General features: G+C 45.0%; 1 protein-coding gene across 2 annotated transcripts; it reads left to right on the top strand.

Moving 5' to 3' along the window:
- The first annotated feature begins 1,077 nt into the window (after positions 1 to 1,077).
- LOC132397959 (uncharacterized) lies at positions 1,078 to 22,574 on the top strand. 2 transcript variants are annotated; one of them, XM_059976799.1, is made up of 5 exons: positions 1,078 to 1,303; positions 5,903 to 8,732; positions 10,316 to 10,451; positions 20,773 to 20,918; positions 22,468 to 22,574. In XM_059976799.1, exons 2-5 carry the CDS (start codon positions 5,913 to 5,915, stop codon positions 22,471 to 22,473), a joined length of 3,108 nt encoding a protein of 1,035 aa, XP_059832782.1. In that variant the 5' UTR covers positions 1,078 to 1,303; positions 5,903 to 5,912; the 3' UTR covers positions 22,474 to 22,574. The 2 variants fall into 2 exon arrangements, with proteins under 2 accessions (XP_059832782.1, XP_059832781.1); XM_059976798.1 differs by having other exon boundaries at positions 22,465 to 22,574.
- Positions 22,575 to 22,990: the final 416 nt, after the last annotated feature.

Here is a 22,990-nt window from a genome sequence, read left to right as displayed (position 1 = left end):
GGAGTGGTGTCTCAGAAACGCAGCATCCATTATTAAGGACTTCCAACACCCAGGGCGTGCCCTTTTCTCACTGTTACCACCAGGCAGGAGGCACAGAAGACTGAAGGCACTCACTCAGCGATTCAGGAACAGCTTCTTCTCTTCTGCCATCCGATTCCTTTGAACCCTTGAACACTACCTCACTTTTTTAATACGGTATTCAGTATTTCTGTATTTACACGATTTTAATACATTCAATGTACGTATTCTGTAATCGTTTTACTTATTTATTATTTCTTTCATATTATGTATTGCATTGAACTGCTGCTGCTGCTAAGTTAACAAATGTCACGGCGCATGCCGATAATAATATTACCTGATTCTGATTCTGATTCTGATTTATTACAGAATTTAGACAATTTAAAAGGCCGCTGCAATTAGATACCATGGCGACGAAGCGTGTGGGGAGGCTCGCCCTGTACTGCGAATACATCATGTGCGCCCGCTTGTAATAGACGACCGTCGTTCGATCATGCTTGTTGAGGGCCTCACATCGATTACTTGATTGGACAATGGGTAATGTCTACCAACCAATGACAAGAGTGTGCGGAGTTTATAAACTGAAACGCTCTATTTGTATGCAGAAACAGCTTTAATAAATGGTGAGTTAGTTCATATGTGGGAAAGAGGTTGTAAGTTTCAGTTCGCAGTTTGTTTAGTCTACGCCATTCATGCTAAATTTTCCCAGCAGTTTCTGTTTTAATTTAAGTCAGTAAATGCAGTTTGAAATTGCTAGCTGGCTCTCGCTGGAATAATTTCTTCGTCACAGTAAGGGAACAGGGTGAATTACTGTGACTGGGGTAATTGAGTTGGAGTCGCGGTTATTCAATCAACTGGTTTTAAAGCAAATCGAGAGTAGACAATAGGAAGTACACTCAATTTGTCTTCCCATTGGATTTGAGCATAACCAATCGCGGCGCACTATTCGCGCGTTGATTTGACGGATAATGCAGGCGTGAAGTAAATTGACCAATGGGGAGTGATAGTGTATTATTTGAATGTTCTGTTTCTTAAATTCCTCACGTAAGAGATATTCGTACGCTTTTAATTCAGTTTACCGTACAAGTCAGTTTTATCAATTTGCATTGAGCCGATGTTTCCTCGCCACCACGAAGATCAGTGGACGAGCGTCGAAATGCACTGTATTGTAAATTTGCACTTTAAAAGATTCCGGCTTTGACTTGTGGAGAAACAGTACAGGACAGGAACAGACACGTGTACTGTATTAAGAAGGCAGAAGTTGTTCGGCTCATTTCCTTATTAAGTGAGTTAAAGCATATACTTTTTGGAAATCAAAGTTGTGTTTATGACTCTGAGTCTTTTGGTTTAAAATGTCTTTGTCGGCAGAGTTACAGTATTATTACTGTTAATCTTCCGTTCTTTTTCTGTTTGAAAAAGGGTGGTGATAAATCTTGGTGGTAGAGTTGGAGAGATGGTTGATAGCTAATAGTTCCCTGTCCGTAACCGTTGAAGAACAAATCTTTTTGTATATAGGCAAGAGCTCTGTGGATTTTAAGGAATGGAGTCTACAGTTGATGTGGTTTATATATATAAAAAAAGTTTTTTTTCCTGCTGCCTGGAGGAATGTATTTGTTTAATCAGTTCCTTTTAAAGCTTGGGTTTCTTTCTGGCATGTTACATTAGTATAAGAATGAACTAAACATCTGGCTAGATGGGGAGGGTGGGGGGTTGTGTAGCAGGGTTGTTATAATAATTTAACCACCATGATTGCATTTTTAAAAAATCTAATAATTTAAAATGACAATCTGATGTTGATGGCGTAATTTGGGTTTTAAAGGGGTCTCTTCTTTGCAAAGCCCCAAAATCCTAGTGATGCACCACCACCACAGTTTTGCCACTTGTACCCTGCAGGCTTTTGTGGGTGACGAGGACTGATAAATGGGGGAAATAGTAAAGTTAGCACAAAAAAAACTTTGTTAGAAGCCTGAATGATGTGGAGAGGCCTCTTAGTTGATTTGCTTAATATTTTAATGAGTCTCGATCAGTTCATGGCTTTTAGAGAGATTGCAGTAAATCATTGCTAATTTAATTACATAGTAATAATTTAATTAGAAACATGAGATGCAGGAAATCCAGACGGAATGCAGGAAGAACTCAGCAGGTCAGGCAGCATCTATGGAGAGGAATAAGCAGTTGACATTTTGGACTGAGGCGTCCTGATGAAGGGTCTTGGCCTGAAAAATCAACAGTTTGTATTTTGGTGTGTGTGCATCACTCCACATTCGAATCTCCAGTTTGAAGAAGCATTGTTGAGCAAGGCTTTCAAATATGATAGGCAGGGCAGACTTAAATAGACAGTTTGTTACGTGTAACGACCTCGCATACAGTAAGAAGCCTTGTTGCTTATTTTCAGGTTTGGCACCCCCTTCACTGCCACCCCCCCCCCCCCCAATCCACTAAAATGTCATGGAATTAATTCCTTATTGCCGTTTGTTTTCCCCCTGAGCACCTTCAAATTTTGGCCATTTCCCATTATCAGTAACGGGGTATGTTTGGTTATACATGTTCTTGTTGTGATTTGTTTCCACCTTATTTTTACTAACTCCATTCCTAATTAGATCTTTCCCATTTTAAACTGAAGACATCTCCTAACCTTTGCCTTCAATAAATGAATTCCTCTCCCTCTACTCCTCCCGTGCCCAAATCCAGTAACTTTTTAGACTTGGTTGAATGTTGTATTGTCACTGGTTTAAGTCTGTTAAATGTTTGATACAACAACTGCATTGTCATAGATCAATTGGCTTTTCATAGTCATCATTCTACAGGATGGTAACAAGCCCTTGAGTGAAACTTCTTTCTACTGTTTTGCCTGGCAAGCTGCCCACTGCTCTCCTGGCATATCTTATCCATCTATTTATATGGCTTTTATTATTTTATTTAGAGATCCAATACTGTAACCAGATCATCCGGCCAACCAAGCTTGCATCATTCAATTACGCCCATGTGACCAATTAACCCACTGACCCCTACTTCTTCAGAAGGTGGGAGGAAGTCCACGTGGTCACAGAAAGAATAGACGGTGGTGGGAATTGAACCTTCGCCACCAACACTGTAGTGGCATGATGCTGTTATGTGACCATGATACCCCTCATCTATTTCTCATTCTGCTTCACCTCTGGCAGTGTTACATTCACTGTGGTAGGACTTGAACCTATGACCTTCTGCACAGAGGTAGATTAGCAATTAACGTGTCAAGCTCAACCACCGTTTCCTGCAGTTCATTCCACATGTGCACTATCACTTCCATATAATATAGAACACTTAACCCTTCAACATGGTATAGGCCTTTGGCTGAAAATGTTTATGCCTACCCTTTAACCCAGTCTAGCCCTTCCTTCATACATAGAATTAGAATCGGGTTTATTATCACTGGCATGTGTTGTGAAGTTTGTTAACTCAGCAGCAGTTCAATGCAATACATAATATAAAAGATAGTAATGAATAAATAAGCAAATCAATTGCAGTATACATATTGAATAGATTAAAAATCATGCAAAAAAAGAAAATAATATATATTTTAAAAAAGTGAGGTAGAGTTTAATGTCCATTTAGGAATCAGATGGCAAATGGGAAGAAGCTGTTTCTGAATCGCTGAGTGCCTCCTACCTGATGGTAACAGTGAGAAAAGGGCATGCCCTGGGTGCTGGAGGTCCTTAATAATGGACGCTGCCTTTCTGAGACACCGCTCCTTGAAAGTGTCCTGGGTACTTTGTAGGCTAGTACCCAAGATGGAGCTGACTAAATTTACTGTCCTCTGCAGCTTCTTTCGGTCCTATGCAGTAGCCCCCTGCCCCCATACTAGACAGTGAAGCAGCCTGTCAGAATGCTCTCAATGGTGCATCTATAGAAGTTTATAGCACCTATAGTCCTCCATTTTTCTATGATCCATGTGTCGATCTAAAAGTTTCTTAAATGTCCCTAATATTTGAAGAAGTTGACCTGCTGTCCCTTTAAATCTTTTTCCCTCTGATTCACAACTAGGCTTTTTTTAAAAGCACCCATCCCTGAAAAAGTTTTTTTTTCCCACTGACCTTGCCCCTCATGAGCTTGTACACCTCTGAAGGTTACCCCCTCAATCTAGGGATAAAGTCCTAGCCTATGCGAGTAATTCAGGTCCCCCAAGCTCAAACAATATTTTCCTGTTTTAAATGCTAGTGTATGGCTTACTGTGCCTTGTAAAAGTATTCAGATCCTGACCCCTTGCTCACATAAATGAGTACTTCCAATCAGGGATTTTGATCAATTTAACTGAGAATTTTTATTTGTGAATCACATACTCCTTTCTCCCCCCCCCCCCCCCACACCCCTCACTTCCCCAACAGTAGAGCCTAAAAAAACTAAAGCATGAAAAACTAATTATGAACAAATGTTAGAAGTTCAAAAATGTGCATCCACTTTTGCTCAGTACCCAGTTGAACCACTTCTTGCAGCTATTACAACCAGTAGTCTTTTGGGATAAGTCTCTATTAGCTTTACGCAATGTGATGGAGCAAGATTTGCCTATTCCTGCGCCTCAAGCTGTGCCAGGTTAGTTGGGGAATGGCAGTGGACAGCAATCTTGTGGTCTTGCCAGAGCAAGTTCAATCAGGTTAAGGTCAGACTCTGAGTGGGCCTTTCAAGCACATCAGTTATCTTCATCTGAAGCCACTCCGTGGTTGCTCTGGCAGTGTGCTGTGGATCATTCTTTCTGCTGAAAGATGAACTTTCTCCCCGGTTTCTGGTTTCTGGCAGAAGCTTGTAATTAAAAAAAAAAGTTTAGGATCTCTCTGTATTTAGAAGTGTTCATCTTCTCATGAACCCTGACCAGATTTGCAGTCCCTGCTGCTGAAAAGCATCCCCATAGCATGATGCTACCTCCACCATGCATTACAGTGGGGATGGTGTAACCTGGCTGATGCACTGTATTAGATTTATGCTTCACATTTAGAGTTGAGAACAAAACGTTCCACTTTAGTCTCATCTGACCACAAGGTTGTCTTCTACCACCGGATCTTTTCCATTTCATGCACATCTGCTCTCAGCCCATCCTCCCACCACCCTACCAGGAATAGGGTTCCTCTTGTCCTCACCAATCACCTCACCAGCGCACAATTCTCCGCAACTTCTGCCATCTCCAAAGGGATCCCACTACGGAGCACAATGCACATCTTTCCCTCACCCAATTTTAATTCTACTTCCCATTTCAACATGTCTATCCATATCCTCCTCCACTGTCGTGATGAGGCCATGCTTGGGTTGGAGGAACAACACCATATCTCGTCTGGATGGCCTCCAACCTGATGGCATGAACATTGATTTCTCTAACCTCTGGTAATGACCTCCCCCAACCCCATTCACCATTTCCCATCCCCTTTTTCTTCTCTCTCCTTGTCTCCTTGCCTGCCCATCGCCCCCCTTTTGTGCTCCTCCCCCTTTTCTTTCTTCCATGGCCTTCTGTCCTCCAATCAGACCTCTCCTCTCTGTCTGCAGCCTTGTACGTCTTTCACCAGTCAACTTTCCAGCTCTTTATTTCATCTGTGTTTCTCTCTCCCCTCCCCCCGCCTTTTAAACCTACTCCTCAGCTTTTCCTCCAGTCTTCAGCTTCACAATTTTGGTTTATAATTATCTGGTAAAAGGACAGGCCTTGGAATTTTCCTTTTGATAATAAGTTGCACAATGTTTTATAGATTAGCTCACAAAATCCTACTTCAATATATTTTAACTTTGGAAAATGAGAAGGTAACGTAAAAATTGTTGGGGATAAAGTTTTTCAAGGCACTGTATATAAAAATGCTGTTCCTATCAGTTAATGTTCTATTTTCCTTTTTTAACCCCAAACTCCACAAATGATCATCCTTACCAGATTGACCTCAATGAAGTCCTCACTACCTGCACCAAGACGCAGTGCTTCAACTAGCGATGTTTCCAGGACTCTGACTGCTGCTAAAGAGAATTTTAAGAAGGGAGCACAAGCTAGGCTTCCACTGCAGAGCAGAAAAAATGTAATTCCTAACTGGCCAGAGAAACCTCTGAATAGACTGCGTAAAAGCACAATTGATACCAGTAACTTGAAGCCTTTGGAGAATCAGTTGCCCGGGTCAAGTGTTTCAAAGGTCAAAAGCAGAAGGTTCACCACTGGCTCCTTCACTCCGAATTCAATCCGGAAGTTGGATAGGAAGATGGAACCCAAGTTCAAAAAGGCCGCACAAACAGAAGGAAGTCCACTCAATTCAACGTTTTGTCTCCCGTGTCCTGATGGCAAACCGGCAAAGACCAAGAGTTCAGATGTGGTTATGGTGCAGAACCGCTTGCCCGGCGCTGATGCCACTTGCAGTGTACCTGAATCCAAGTTGGTGCCCTCGGCCAACTTACCACTTACACCAGTAGAACCTGGTGACTTTACAAGTTTATTAACCACCCCTATCATGCAAGAGTGTTTAGAGATAGCTGCCCAGTTAAGCGATGAAGACAAAACTTGTCCTGTTAACACACTAAGTCAGTGGCCCATGAGCAATGTTTCTGTAATAACTGAAGAGCCCATGCCACTTGACTGCTCATCTTCCTTCTTCTCAGACATCTCCCTAGTAAAATCTCCACGTGTTGGCTGTACTCTGGAATTGCCCAGAAACAGTTTAATGGACACCAGTTGTCAACAAATCTACACAGAAATAAATTGTATTGAGCTGCCCTCAAGTGACACGTTAGAAAATGGATACTCTGACTGTGATTCTGAGACTCTGTCATTTTCAGGAAACTTGATTCAGTTTGATACTGAGGTGCCGAGTGACCCCAAGGATCTTGTGGGCATTGCTCCTTATGTGCCAGAGGCAAAAGGTCATTCCAAAAATGTGAACCGGTCACCCGCCGTAACCAACTGCCGTCCTTCGGAGGGTGTAGAAGATTTAATGACATTAGATGGCACCATGGCGCACGCTGATACTTCAGATATGCCATCAAAGAATGAATTCCCTGATAAAAGAGCCATACAAACAAAGCCCTCATCAGCCTCAAAGTTGCCTCTGTCTCAGGCAGACTTGCTGTTGTGTGAAGGGCCCACGGTAAGTGATGAAATTCTGGTCGTGCCTCAACAGAATGTGTGCTTTGGGAATGAGGTTGAGAAGCCAGCTACACTGACTAATTTTCCGCAAAGTCTCACTCCAGGGAACTTGATCCAATTGAACGAAACAATGACATTGAAAGGTAATAGAACATTTGATGCGTCAAAGCCTGAATGCAGCTTTAGGAATGATTCCAACAGGCTTCCATCGACAGGAAATAAAGTGCAATTGAATGATACCATGACAGTGGACCATAAAAATACAACCTTTGAAGCATCGAAGCATGAATGCATTTTGGGAAGTGACCCCAAGGTCACTGGCATGTTACTTCCAGTTATAGATGATAAAGTGCAGTTAAATGATACCATGACAATGGACCATAAAAATGCAACCTTTGAAGCATCGAAGCATGAATGCAATTTGGGAAGTGACTCCAATGCGGCTGCTGGCATCTTACCTCCAAGTATAGACAATCAAATGCAATTAATTAATACCATGAATGTAGACCAAAGAAATGCAACCTTTGAAGCATTGAAACATGAAGAGTGCTTTGGAGGTGATGTTAGCAAAGTGACTACCTTGTCACTCTGCAAGTTCACAAGTGAGGCAGTGCAGCTAAATGGAACTATGCCGGACCTCAAAGATGCAAGGTTTGAGCCAACGGAAGTTGGCAACAGCTTGGAAATGGTAGAAGATGGCAGAAGTAAAGAGCTGCCCAGTTGTGAGCCACATCTGTCTTCAGAAGGTTTAAATGATCTTGAACAACTCAATTCTGAAAGCCTTACGCTTGTGAGAAAACGGGATGGCAGTGCGTTAATTTCTGTCTCAGAACAGCAGGGAATAAAGCAAAATGGTGAGAGTAGCCACTCAAAAGATTCAAATGCCACCCCAAATTTTAGAAAAGATGATTCCAAATCTTCTGCCAGAAGTGAACTACATCAAGACAATGATGGCAACATCAGTTCTGCAGAACTTGAGAAAGATCCTCCTGACTTAATAAAAAGTATACATTTAAGAGATTCTATGCAAAACGAAGAACTTAATGTTTGTGAAAGTGCTGATTTAGTCCACGATGCAGTGAGTTCAGAATGGGCTCCGCACTTCATGTCTACTCCAAATGTTGCTATGAGAATGAGTTTTCTGGAATATATGCCATTTGATCATTCCTTCCAGAGCTCTTCCTCCACCCTTCAGGATGATGCTGATTCTCTTGATAAACAAGTTCCCAAAGCTGACTTGAGCTATGGATCTACCAAAAGTGACACCAAGCGCGCCAGTGGAAGGGTCGTAAATGCACCAAGAATTGAGCAGAAAGCCAAAGTGTTTATGACAAGCTCCTTGAAACCCACTTCCTCCCTTCTTGCAACCAGAAGGAAAACTCTCAATCTGGCAGCTGGGTCTCAGGAAGATAAATGCAGTGCAGAAAAGAAGTCTATACCTTTGTCTAGAAGAACCACTAGGCTGAGTTCTTCTTCAACGGGAAGAGGGGGAAAGCCTCCAATACAACCATCCACTCTTTCCAAGATGTGCCCTCCAAAACCTCGCCTAATCCTAGGGAAGCCAAGCAGTGTTGGAACTGGGCAGAGTGAGGCCAGTAATCAGCTTTCGTCTGGCCGGACTGGGGCTAGTACCAAAGTAAGTGGATTTTTTTGCTGTTTGCACACTATCCTGTATTTCTAGAGCATAAAAAACCAAACTGATGGAGGAACTTTGCAGGTTGGGCAGACGGATGAGTCTCAACCTGAAACAACCTCTCCTGAGTTCCTCCAGATCCCAGCATCTGCAGTCTCCTGTGTCTGAGTTAGTCACCTCATACAGCAGCACCTTATGGAGGCAGTAACTATAATGCCCAAATAAAATCTGTTTACTAGTCTGAGCAAGGGTTTTGATTTATTAAAAACTTTAATTGGAAGAGGGGCTTGGAAGGGTGGATAGATGGGGAAAGAAGTTCTCCAACTAAACTTGACTAGAGTTAGATGCATTTGTTTAAAACTTGCGTTTAAAATTGGCCATTAAATGAGAAATATGTTTATTAATATTGAACAGACCAAGTAGCACCTGAAGAAAATGTTTATATTTAGCTTAACAGATGAACAACTGTCACATGTGCTGCCTGATGTTTTCCAACTTTGGGTCTGCAGTATTACCTTGTGCAGGGTATCTACATGGTGGAGGTGGTTAGCACAAAGCTAAACAGTACCAGCGACGACCCCCCCCCCCCCACCTGTAAGGAGACTGTATGTTCCTCCCGTTACTGAGGGGGTTTCTTCCTTCCGCAGTCCGAAGACCTACCAGTTGGTAGGTTCATTGATCATTGTGAATTGCCCTGTGATTGGTGATAGCTGGTTCTTCAATTGCGAAGATCAAGAAGGAAGAAGTCCTTGAGCGATGGTGCGATTGTTGGTGACTTCTGAGCCACCTACGTGCAGAGTTGAGACTGTGACTTTCAGTGTCATCTAAAACTTGTCATTTCACCCCTTCTCCATTGCTATAGGACTTTTCTTCCGGCCTGCACTGCATAGGTTTATAGTGAGGGTCGGCTCCACTGTTTAGGCTGAGGGGATGTTCCACAATGGCACGGCAAGCTGCAGGGCTGTAGGTTGAGTACCAGAGCTTTCCTTCTCCAAGACAGACTGCCTGGCAAGGCTAACGAGTCCCATCTACCTGGGTTTGGAATCAGAGTTTTCCTTCTCCTAGGCTGGCTGCAAACCAAGGCTGATAAACCCAGCCCACCCTCCCAATTATACGGCTGGACACTCAGTCGTGCCATGACAGGGCAAGCTCAGTAGATAGTGGAGGTGTTGCTATGGACACAGTAGTGTAGGAGAGGCCTTCTGTGAGGCAAGCCAAATAGTTGTCCTGTGGCGATCACTACACCTGGAAAGGAGAGGCTATGGGAGACTCTTCACCTTCCTTAAGTGAAGAGTCCAGCCCAGGACTCGGCTATTCTCTCCTCCCCACCCTGCTGTGATTAGGCTATGATTAATCTGGGGTTTTGCTGGGCGGTGCGGCTCAAAGCGCCAGAAGGCCCTGTTCTGTACTGTATCTCAATAATAAGTAAATATTTGCTCTAAATCAAGTATGTTTAAAATGGCAGAATCAAACTTAAGGCCACATATCCAAGAATAATATACTGGAGTGACACTTGATTAGTACAGTTTCACAGCAACATTTATAACAGAGAAACCTTTGTGGTTGTAAATGCCATTCTCTTTCAGATGCTCGCTAAAGCAGAATCTCAAGTTACTTCAAGGATACCTGGGATAAAACGAAGATCTCCACAGGTAGCCTCAAAGGATCCTGCCCAGGAGCTGGAAAGACCAGGCTCCAAACCAGTTCAGCTCTTCACTATGGGTAAGTACTGGGTGCTATAAATAGGCATTTGTGCACTGAAGAATTAACAATCTATAAAAACGTCCTTGGTAATTTTAAATAAACATTATTGTAGAGTTAAGTGCTGATCTGAGAACGTTCTTTGTTCTGGGATGTTTCCCAGCGATACTAATTTAGATAGCATGGAGTAGAATGTAGTTCTGGGCAAGAACAATGTGCTTTAATTTAGAATTGAATTGCAACTTTTTTTGTTTAAATTATATTGAAATCTTGTCCAACTAAATGGGCGAAGTAATTATATCTTGATCAAGCAAGGTAATTTTCAAAGTCAAGTAAATTTATTATTGAAGTAATTGTGTAGATATGTGTGTATATATATTATATACATACTATGTACATACACTGGTGTGGGATCTAAGGCTTGTAATTGGCAAGGTGCCAATGGTTCATTATTGGTATTAATCATTATGAAAATAATTGACTCTTTTGGCAAATCCAAAAGGATTGTGTTCATGCCAAATGTTTCAAAGAAAATTCTCTCCTATTTAATTGATCATCATCTCCAAGTTCACAGCTGAAGCATTTGAATAGGGTTGTGAACTTGTAGCTTGAATCCAGTTTAAGTTAATCTTACACCTTTTTATGCAGAGGATATTAAATGTCTCTTTGGGACTTGGCTTCACTTGCCATCAAGCCTGATTTAGTGTTGCTAAGGGGGGGTGTGGGTGAGGTAAAACTTGCCTCAGTCTGTTTCTGAAGTGCTTTCAGTGTTTGAATGTGCTCTTTGTTTCTTTAACAAGAATAAAAAAACATGGTTTGGCAGATTTCTCTTCTGGCTTGTACTCTATTGTAATTTTTGAAGCTGGTTGCCATGCGGTGATAACTACCTTCTAAGATTAAGTTTTGCAGGAAACTAGTATTGTCTTGCTAATCTGGCCAGTTTATAATTTGAAATGTAATAAATAAAACAATTGTTAGAATACTTCTGCGTATGTATCCTTGAGCTCTTCTGTGGAGAATGATTCGCAAGCATTTTAATAGCAAATTATAGAGCAGCTTAACATGTGCCCTTCAACCCATGATGCTGTACCAATCTGTATAAATCTACTCTGATCAGTCTAACCCCCTTCCTCCTACATAGCCTATAACATTTCATTTTCCTTTTATCCATCCTCTGAATATCTTAAAATGTTCCTAAATCCTCGACCACCAAGCCCTTGCCATTCCGTGTATCAAATAAAACTTCCCTCCACACACTTCAAGGACATCATCTGGAAGTAAACATTGATGTCCTATTGAATAAACTATTTCTGCTCTGGGGAAAAAGTCTGTCCTGTACACCTCTATAAAGTTGCCTCTCATCCTCCTGTGTTCCAAAGAGAAATGCCCTAGTTCACTTATCCTTTCCACATAAAACATTGCTTTCTAGTCATTCCAGCACCCTGGTAGATCTCCTCTGCACCCCCTCTGTTCCAATATCCCAAGTGTCTAGCCAGGGTTTTATAGAGCTGCAACATTACCTCACAACTCATGAACTCAGTCCTCAGTCCTCAGGCCAATACACCCTATTGACTTGTGCAGCAACTTCAAGGGATTAATGAACTTGAATCCCATGATCCCTCTGTTCCTCCACACTGTAACTTCCGGTTTGACATTTCAAAGTGTATCACTTCTCACTTTTCTGGATTGAATTCCATTTTATATTGTCTTGTGGTCTTTTGTTTACGGAGAAACTGGGCAAGGTTTTGTTGCTGAGGACCATTTGTCAACTTTACTGTGTACGTTGGTAGTTGTGCACAGCTCTCCCTAGTCTGGCGTGGTTATTGTACAGAAGAGTTGTGCAGGCAGATGGAATTTCAATGGTGCCACATACACAATTTACTTTGACATTGAGATGGTGGACAAGCCTGTGGGAAGTTGAGATGTGAGTTACCGTCTGCAAGATTCTCAGCCTTTCCAACTCCTGTAGCCACGGTATTTGTGCTGGTGCCCCAATTTGGCTGTGGGCGGTAGTGAACACCAAGATGATGACTGTGTCTCACACCCTTTTTAAAGGCATTATCAGTTTACTTCATTGTTAGAGAGGCATTGCATGGCTCAGTGAGGCAGAATAGCTGCTTGCTACCTCCCCATCTCTCTTTTGTGTCGTCCATCTTGGTGCGTACATGCATGGATTGTTTCATTGCCCGAGGAGTTGTGAATGGAATTGAATATCATGTGGTCAACAAGCAACTAGACGTCTGAGCTTGGAAAGAGTGCACTTGAAGAGTTGGTCTCATTTTGACAGAAGGGATTCCTGCACCAGTGGCCTAGAATTGAAGTGACTGGCAATGGATTTTTCCTAAGTCATGAATCCATCATTGGGGTCATCTCTCCTCCCACCCCCACCACTCCTGTTGCCCATTTTTAGCTGGGGTCTCTGATGTTTCACTTGGTTAAATGTAGATTTGATGTCCAGAGTAATCACTCCCTACATGTAGAATTCACTTTCTTTAGGGATGATTAGTTGGAGTTTAAACGAATGGGACGAGGAATCTTTGAAACTTATTGAATATAGAGTGGACGTGGAGAGGATGCTCCCTATAGTGGGGGAGCCTGAGATCAGAGAGCGCAGCCTCAGATTAGGAAGACGTCACTTCAGAAAAGAGATGAGGAATTTCTTTAGCCAGAGGGTGGTGAATCTGTGAAACTCATTGTCCCAGATAGCATTGAAGGCCAAGTCATTGGGTATATTTAATGTGGAGGCTGATAACTTGATTAGTAAAAGTCGGACAATCCACGCCTGGGGTGTGTGAAAAGAGCTACTCTTTGATCAGGGCGGCAGTCAAGCCTTCAATCAGTTTCAAAGGCAGAGTTCTGCGGCAGATTCTGAGTGAGGGGTGACCAATCGGTAAGAGGGATTCAATAGAAAAGGCCAATAAAAAGCGCAGGTTCAAGTGGAGCAGCGATTGCCTTTGAGTTGCACTCCTGTCCTTAATTTGTTTGTTCCTGGTCTATTGGTGCATAGCTCCAGGCTGAGATTAGCTCCAGGGACAGTGGTTTGTAAAGTGTGTGGGCTGTGGGAAGTCTGAGAAAATGCCAGTCTCCCGGATAAACACATCCACACCAGGTGCAGCTCCTGGGAGAGCGTATCAAGGAACTGGAGCTGCAGTTTGACCTTCGACTCGTATGGGAGAATGAGGGGGAGATGGATAAGAGCTACAGGGCAGTAGTCACCCCAAGGTTGCAGAGACAGATAACTGGGTGACTGTCGGGAGGAGGAGGGGGGAATGCTCAGCCAGTGCGGAGTACACCTGTGGCTGTTCCCCTCCAAGTATACAACTTTAGATACTGAGGAGGGGAAGGGGGCTGGTGGAAGATCCAGTGACCAGTCTCTAGCATTGAGTCAGGTGCTGTGGCCCAAGAGCCGAGAGGTGAAAGAGCACTGCAGTCTTGGCAAGTCAGAGGAGCAGGCGAGGTTCGATGGGTGTGTCAGATACCCGGATGATATGCTGCCAGGGTCAGGGATGTCTTGGATTGTGCCCGTGGCTTTCAAGGGCGAGGGTGAGCAGCTGGAAGTCTTGGTACATTTTGGCACCAATGACATGGGTAGACAAGGTGAGGAGGACGTGAAGAGAGACTTTGGGGAGCTAGATGGAAAGCTGAGAACAGGACCTCTGGGCTATAATCTCAAGATTGACACCTGTGCCACGTGCCAGTGAGGGCAAGAATAGGATGACTTGGTGTGTGAATGTGTGGCTGAGGAACAGCCAGCTACATAATGGTCGACGCTCAGCTGGAGGGCCGAACAAGCACTATAAGCGTCAGATGAAGAATGCATTAAGGAAGTGCAAGATCAGACCTGAGGACCTGGAGGATGTTGCTGCTGACCGTAACACTTGGCGACAGCTGTGTAGGGACGGGGTTCGTATTCTGGAGATGGAAAGAACAACCAGAAGACAGCAGAAGAGCCAAGAGAAATGCAGCCATGGCTGCCATCACTACCACATATACATGTCCCACCGGCAATAGAGCTTGTGGGTCCAGGATAGGACTGTATAGTCGTCAAAGATCTCACCGTTAAAGGAGTGGGCTTCGTCATCGGATTTCGATGGACAACCGAAGAAGAGGAGGAACTGGTGCAGGGCACGGGTCAGATTTGTAACCCGAACTCGTGGGGGGGGGGGGTGCCAATAACCTTGCGGTCAGGTTAGTTACAGTTGTTCTGATGGGGGGGGGGGGTTGTAGTTTAAACTAATTTAGCAGATTGATGGTGCTGAGGATGAGGTAATTGGTTTACAAACAGATAAGGAGGATAAATTTGTAGCACAGTTGCAGGTTGGCAGGTATGATGTGGGCATCACTGAATCATGGCTGAAAGATTATATCTGGGAGCTTAATGTCCAAGGATACACATTGTATCAAAAGGATTCCAGGAGGGGGAGTTTCTAGAGTGCCCAAGAGATGGCTTGTTAGAGCAGCTCGTGGTTGAGCCCACTCGGGGATCAGCTATTCTGCAATGGGTGTTGTGCAATGAACCGGAACTGATTAGAGAGATTAAGGTAAAAGAACCCTGAGGGGGAAAGTGATCATTATGATTGATTTCACCCTGAAATTTGAGAGGCTGATGTATCAGAGTTGCAGTGAAGCAAAGGGAATTACAGCGGCATGAGAGGAGCCGGCTGGAACTGGTCGGAAAAGAACTCTGGTTGGGATGACGCAGTGCAGCAGTGGCCGGGATTTCTGTAAACAGTTCGGAAGGTACAGGAGGCTTTTAAATACCACCCTGAATGCAACTAAGGTCATTAAGAAAGTAAAGATGGAATGTGAAAGTAAGCTATCCAATAATATCTAAAACTTTTGGTATCCTCTTTAATATGTAAAGTATAAAAGAGAGTGTGGATATCGGACTGCAGGGAAATGACGCTGGAGATGTAATGGGGGGCAAGGAAATGGCGAACTGAATTACCCGCTTGTCAAATTGTATCTTCCTGATTAACTGTTGTCCTGACAGAATTTTTGCTTGAGAGAAACCTTCATTTATAAAGGAAGCAAAGCTATTGCAATTGGCCTGTTTAGGCCCTACTGATTGCCACATCTCAGCTGCTTGTCTTCAATTTTGCACACTCATTGACTTCCCTACTGAGTTTGAGTTCAAGGTTATTGTCATTCAACCATACACATGTATGCAACCAAATGGAATCTTGTTCCTTTGGGGCCAATGTGCAAAAACACAATGGATAGTCTCTTACAACATAGTTATGATCCAGCATATACAGTCACAACATAATTGAGTGGCATAGCCTAAAGGTAGACAAGCTGACAACGTTCAAGCTGCATAAGACAGTAATATTGCTGGCACTAATATCTTAAAACGAGCAGTAGTATGTGTGGAAACAGCAGCAATAAAGGATGAAAAGTGACCTGTGCAGGATGGAAGTGTCCAAGTTCGGGAGTGGAGGGAGGAGGCAGGGCATTCAGACCTGTGCACTGGGTGACAGGGTGTCATGTCTGCAATTGTCACATTTTATGCTGGCTGAATTTTTTTACTTTAAGAATGTGCTTTAAATTGCAAGTAATTTGCATTGTTTCATTTAATTCAGCACATTTGTAATGCTCTAAATGCTTGTAAATGCAGTGATAATTTCTGCTTTAAAGGAGGAAATGGATTAAGGACTGTCATCCAGGTTATACATACACAATGCTGGAAGAACTCAGCAGGTCAGGCAGCATCCATGAGAAAAGAGTAGCCAATGTTTCTGGCCGAGACCCTTCATCAGGAATGGGGGAGGAAGAGAGGACCAAAGCCCAGTAATAGAGATAGGGGAGGGGGTTAGGGCCTAGAGGCGCCAGGTGGAGAACCAATCAGAGGAAAGATAAAGGGGGGAGGGGGAGGGGATAAGCATGAACAAACTGTAGAGATAAAGAAGCAGAAAGTTGAAAGGGGAGAGAGGCGGAGAGGGACCTCGGATAGGGGAAGGGGGGGGGGGGGGAGGGAATTACCAGAAATTGGAGAATTCAATGTTCATACCACCAGGCTGGAGACTACCCAGACGGTAGATGAGGTGTTGCTCCTCCAACCTGAGTTTGGCCTCATCATGGCAGTAGAGGAGGCCATGTATGGACATATCTGGATGGGAATGAGAGGCAGAGTTGAAGTGGGTGGCAACCGGGAGGTCCTGTCTATTGTGACGGACGGAGCGTAGGTGCTCGACGAAGCGATCCCCCAATCTGCGTCGGGTCTCGCCGATGCAGAGGAGGCCGCACCAGGAGCACCGGATGCAATAGATGACTCCAGCAGACTCGCAGGTGAAGTGTTGCCTCACCTGGAAGGACTGTCTGGGGCCCGGAATGGTGGTAAGGGGGAAGGGGTGGGGACAGGTGTAGCATTTGTGCTTGCAGGGGATAAGTGCTAGTTGGGAGTTCTGTGGGGGAGGGACGTGTGGACCGGGTAGTCGTGGAGGGAACGATCCCTGCGAAAAACTGAGAGGGCAGGGAGGGAAAGATGTGCTTGGTGGTGGGGTCCTGTTGAAGGTGGTGGAAGTTGTGGAGGATAATGTGTTGGATCCGGAGGCTGGTGGGGTGGTAGGTGAGGACAAGGGGAACCCTGTCCCTGTTGTGGTGACAGGAGGATGGGTTGAGGGCTGAAGTGTGGGAAGTGGAGGAGATGTGGGTGAGGACATCTTTGATGATGCCAAAAGGGAAACCACAATCCTGAAAGAAAGAGGACATTTGAGAAGTCCTGGAATGGAAAGCTTCATCCTGGGAGCAGATTCGGCAGAGACGGAGGAACTGGGAATAGGGAATGGCATTTTTGCATTGGGCAGGGTGGGAAGAGGTACAGTCAAGGTAGTTAAGGGAGTTGGTGGGTTTGTCGAAGATGTCAGTGGATGGTCTGTCTCCAGAGATGGAGACAGAGATCAAGGGGAGAGAAGTGTCCGAGATGGACCCAAGTGAATTTAAGGGCTGGGTGAAAGTTAGAGGCAAAGTTGATGAAATTGACGAGCTCAGCATTGGTGCAGGAAACAGCACCAATGTAGTCGTCAGTGTAGCGGAGGAGAAGTTGGGGAGTGGTGCCAGTATAGATTTGGAGCATAACCCACAAAGAGGCAGGCATAGCTGGGGGCCCATGCGAGTGCCCATGGTTATGCCCTTGATCTGGAGAAAGTGGGAAGAACCAAAGGAGAAGTTATTGAGAGTTAGAACAAGCTCTGCCAACCGGAGGAGTGTGGTGGTGCTGGGGAACTGGTGGGGTCTGTTATCCAAAAAGTAGCGGAGGGCTTTGAGGCCTCCTTGATGTGGGATGGAGGTGTATAAGGATTGAACACCCATGGTAAAAATGAAACGGTCGGGGCTGGGGAATTGGAAGTTATTGAAGAGGTGAAGGGCATGGGATGTATCCTGGGTGTAGGTGGGGAGAGACTGAACTATGGGGGATAAAATGGAGTCCAGGTAGGCAGACACGAGTTCGGTGGGGCAGGAGCAGGCTGAAACTATGGGTCTGCCGGGACAGTCAGGCTTGTGGATCTTGGGGAGGAGGTAAAACCAAGCTGTGCGGGGTGTGGGAATTGAGTTTTTTGGCTGAGGGAGGAAGGTGTCCGGAGTTGATGAGGGTGGAGATGGTGTAGGAGACAGTGGCTGGATGTTTTTTGCTGGGGTCCTGTTGCAGGGGTAAATACGAGGAGGTGTCGGAGAGCTGCCGTTTGGCCTCAGTGAGGTAGAGGTCCGTCTGCCAGACTACTACGGCACACCCCTGTCTGCAGGTTTGATGGTGAGGTTGCTGCCTGACCTGCTGAGTTCTTCCAGCGTTATGTACGAATTCTTTGATCCACAGCATCTGCAGTTGTATCTTTGTGTTTTGTCATCCAAGTTATTAGTCACACCTCCTCTCTGCTTTCTGTAGGTGTTGCTCCCACTTCCTTTTTCCATTTGTCCTTCTTCACTAATCTCCATCCCTGCACTTTTCCCTTCAAGTGGCCCAAATACTGTACCTGCACGTTCACCTCCGCCCTTGTCTCCATTCAGAGCTTCAAACAGTCCTGCCAGGTGAGGCAACACTTCACCTGCGAATCTGCGGGGATCAACTGTTATGTCCGGTGCTCCTGATGTGACCTCCTCTACGTTGGTGAGACCCGTCATTAACTGGATGACCACTTCATCGAGCGCCTCCGCTCCATCCGCCAAAAGCGGAACTTTCGGTGGCCAGGCAGTTCTCCAGCCATTTACCTTTCCTACTCAACTGGCTTCACCTCTTCATCTATTGCCTTCTAGCAATCTTTCCCCTACTCTCCTCCTCCATCTCCCTGTCATCCACCTTTTTATTCTGGTATTTCACCCCTTCCTTTCCAGTCCTAAAGAAGTGTATTGGTCTGAAACTTCAATGGTTTATTCATTTCCATGAACGCTTCCTGCCTGACCTACTGAGTTCCTTGGGCATTTTGAGCGTGCATATGTGTTGCTCTGGATTTGCAGCATCTGCAGAATTTCTCCCTGTCGTTATTAGTCAATACCTTCCTGTCTCATTTTAAATACTCCTTTGATCAACTGTGCTGCCCTCAAATGTTTTGATGTTCATCCTGTGCTTCAACTCTGTTTTGTTATTTGGCTCCAGGAACATTATGACCATCCTTTCCAAACAAATTCTTCGCAAGTGATGAATTTGATATTTTTTTTTCTGTTCTTGCTGTGCTGATTTGTCTATAATATACAAAACTATAAGACACCAAAAAGCAGAATACAGCCCATTGCGTCAGTTCCACTATTTCATCATGGCTGATTTATTAACCCTCTTAACCCCATTTTCCTGTCTTCTGCCCATAACCTTTGACACCTTTGCGAATCAAGAATCTATCAACCTCTGTAAATATGCCCAATGTCTTGGCCTCCACAGCCATCTGTGGCAATGAATTCCACAGATTCACCACTCTCTGGTTGAAGAAAGCCCTCATCATCTCTGTTCTAAAGAAATGTGCCCTCTGAGGGTATTGGCCATGTCCTCAGTCCAAGATTTGCCCACTATTAGAAACCTCCTCTCCACATCCATTCTATCTCGACCAAGAACCAGGAGGACAGCCTCGCTATACGAGGGGAGGGATGATATATCGGCCAACATCGACTGGTGGAGCAGACAAGATGGACTGAAATATTTAATTCTGCTCCTATATAATGGTCTTGTACAATAAGCAGAGCAAGAGCAGAACAGATTAAGTCAAATATTTGAAGTATTTCTGACTAATATTGTACTAGGAGCCTATTTGTTCTCAGTGAGGTTAACGTGTTTCATTGTATGCTTACTCTTAAGCAGATGACATGCACCATCTGGTGTTGGGTTTTGAAATTACATCTAGATTAAAGTCCAAATGACCTGGAGATTTGCTTTGGTTTCACTTATTCCGTTTAATGGTTGTAGAAGTGTGAGAATGTGCCATGTAATAATGCAAAATGTACACGATTTGTATTCAGAGGAGCAAACATGAATCAGAGATCCAGATGTTCAGCCAACATTTCACATGCTTGATGGTTCTGGAGCAGAATGTCTGGGAATACTGGTGTTCTTTGAACAATTTTAAGGATTTAATTAACTTTGCATGGTTACACAGAAAATTTGATCAAGAGATAATCATATCTGAAGATTGCATTGATATCTCAGTCAACATGGTTGAGTTGGGCCGAAGGGCCTGTGTCTGTGCTGCATGGTTATGGCTTAATATGGCCTTCTCAAGAGGGTAATAGTTTGCAACCATTGACTGTCACCTTTCTCAAAGAATTAGTTATATACCTTCCGAGTTGATTTGTATTCAATTTTCTATCCTTCCACCATTTTTTTTTCATCTGTTACTGATTTTGGTAGCTTGCTGGGAAGATGGAACTATTTTTAATTCATTGAAGGCTAAGAACTAACTACTTACTCAAAGATGACAAGGTAGGGGATTAGTCATGGCTGTGGTCAGAGCTACTGCATCTCAGTCCCAGGATCAAGTCAGTCCTGACCTGGAACTGTCCACATCAGGGATTCACAAACTTTTTTTGTGGCATGTACCAATATCATTAAGCAGGTGGTACCTGGACCCCAGGCTGGGAACACCAGTCTGTGTGTTTTTTGTGATCATGTGGGTTTTCCCCTAGAATGCTTTAGCGTTTATCCACATCTAAAGGGTATGCTGATCTGTTAAATGGCTCTTGTAAATATTCCCCTTGTGTGAATGGTCAGAGAATGGGCTATCAGAAGTTGAATGGAATTATTCGGAGCTACCATGGATTCAAAGGGCTGAGTAGTCTCATGTTATCTTGATAAATGACAGCAGGCTTAAGCAGCCTTGTAATCTCTTCTGTCTGCTTTGATGTTTTTGATTATTTTACACAGGTGTGTCTGATCCTCCACGGAGTAACAGAAGTGCCCACAAACCTTCTGTTTTGCCATCCAAAAGTATTGTAACAGGCATGAAGCGTCCGGGCAGTGCAGTGGGGCCGAAAAGGCAGTGCCATCCCCAAAGAGACCCAAGGCAGTTGGTATGTTATAAATAACTTTTTAATGCTTATGGTTACCAGCTTCATCTTTTCTAGGTTCACAACAAAAGAATATCTGATAAAGGCATTTGTTATGAGAAGGCGAGAATATAAGGGCAAGGATGTGATGCTGAGGCATTGATCAGCCCACATGGAGTATTGTGAGCAGTTTTAGGCCCTTATCTAAGAAAAGATTTGCTGGAATTAGAGGGTCCAGAGGAGGTTCATGAAATTGATTCTGGGATTGCAAGAGTTTGTGTGGAACATTTAATGGCTCAGAGCCTGTACCTGGATCAGTGGTTTGAACTGCATGTGGTGGAATTGATGCTCAAATATACATGTGATGATTTTAGTTTCGTATTGGTTCTTAGAATGGGGTTAGATCTCTTCCCTCCCAAGCATACACTTTTCACAGCTGTTTTAAATCCATCTTGTTCCTTATTTTTGCAGTTTTATCTCAAAGGCAGAAGTACAGAGTTTAATATTTCCCATTCTGATTCATTTATCACACGTTCATCGAAATGCTGAGTAAAATGTGTTGTTTGTGTTATCAACCGGCACAACCTGGGGATGTCAAGTTTTGCTGCACATTCTGGTACCAACGCAGCCTGCCAGCAATACTTGGCAGAACTACACCAAGAACAAAACAAAACACCAAGCAGCAAAATGAGTCTCTATCTCTCCCCCCCTCCCTCTCCCCCCCTCCCTCTCCCCCCCTCCCTCTCCCCCCCTCCCTCTCCCCCCTCCCTCTCCCCCCTCCCTCTCCCCCCTCCCTCTCCCCCCTCCCTCTCCCCCCTCCCTCTCCCCCCTCCCTCTCCCCCCTCCCTCTCCCCCCTCCCTCTCCCCCCTCCCTCTCCCCCCCTCCCTCTCCCCCCCTCCCTCTCCCCCCTCCCTCTCCCCCCTCCCTCTCCCCCCCTCCCTCTCCCCCCCTCCCTCTCCCCCCTCCCTCTCCCCCCTCCCTCTCCCCCCTCCCTCTCCCCCCCTCCCTCTCCCCCCCTCCCTCTCCCCCCCTCCCTCTCCCCCCCTCCCTCTCCCCCCCTCCCTCTCCCCCCCTCCCTCTCCCCCCTCCCTCTCCCCCCCTCCCTCTCCCCCCCTCCCTCTCCCCCCCTCCCTCTCCCCCCCTCCCTCTCCCCCCTCCCTCTCCCCCCCTCCCTCTCCCCCCTCCCTCTCCCCCCTCCCTCTCCCCCCCTCCCTCTCCCCCCCTCCCTCTCCCCCCTTCCCTCTCCCCCCTTCCCTCTCCCCCCTTCCCTCTCCCCCCTTCCCTCTCCCCCCTTCCCTCTCCCCCTTCCCTCTCCCCCTTCCCTCTCCCCCCTTCCCTCTCCCCCCTTCCCTCTCCCCCCTTCCCTCTCCCCCTTCCCTCTCCCCCTTCCCTCTCCCCCCTTCCCTCTCCCCCCTTCCCTCTCCCCCTTCCCTCTCCCCCCTTCCCTCTCCCCCTTCCCTCTCCCCCTCCCCCCCCCGTACACTTGCAAAGACTTCAGCGACTGAAATATTCTACTTGCTGTTTAACTCGATGTGCGATTTGTTAAGATCTTCTATTTTATTTTTCAAGGAGAGGTGACTGCCAAGGTGTCTAAGAAAGGTGCAACAAAATTATTATTGCTGACAGAATCAAAACAGAAGGGAGTGGAGAAACCAGTCTCTGAATCAAAGGTCAATATGGTATGAACTTTCACTCTTCTCCACCCGAAAACCCCTCGAATGCACAAAATTTTAGCTGGTAGTTCTATTCAGAACAGTTTCTTTCCAAGTTGTATTTTTACTCATTGTAACACAGGACAGGAATGAGTTTGAGATCATAGGGCAGTGCATCACCGTGGTTCTACTGTCTTCTGAGGGGGGGCCTGGGGCCTGAAACTTCTCATCTGGCTCCTCAATGTTACAATGTCTGCAATTGGCATACATCACCTGACTTCCTCTGAGTGAAATATGCAGATAAAGATAACCGCTGAAAGGCTAAATCACTTACTTTTGTTTTACCCAATTTTAATTCAGAAATCTCTAAGTAATTTTGGAATTTCCCAAGTTATCCAAGGCACTATTCAAGACCTTGCACAGCAGCAAGCCTTCAAAAGTCC

Source organism: Hypanus sabinus, chromosome 8 (assembly GCF_030144855.1).
Source record: "Hypanus sabinus isolate sHypSab1 chromosome 8, sHypSab1.hap1, whole genome shotgun sequence".
Taxonomy (NCBI): Eukaryota; Metazoa; Chordata; class Chondrichthyes; order Myliobatiformes; family Dasyatidae; genus Hypanus; species Hypanus sabinus.
Note: the sequence above shows the minus strand (reverse complement) of the source record. Positions and strands in the feature narration are given on the sequence as shown.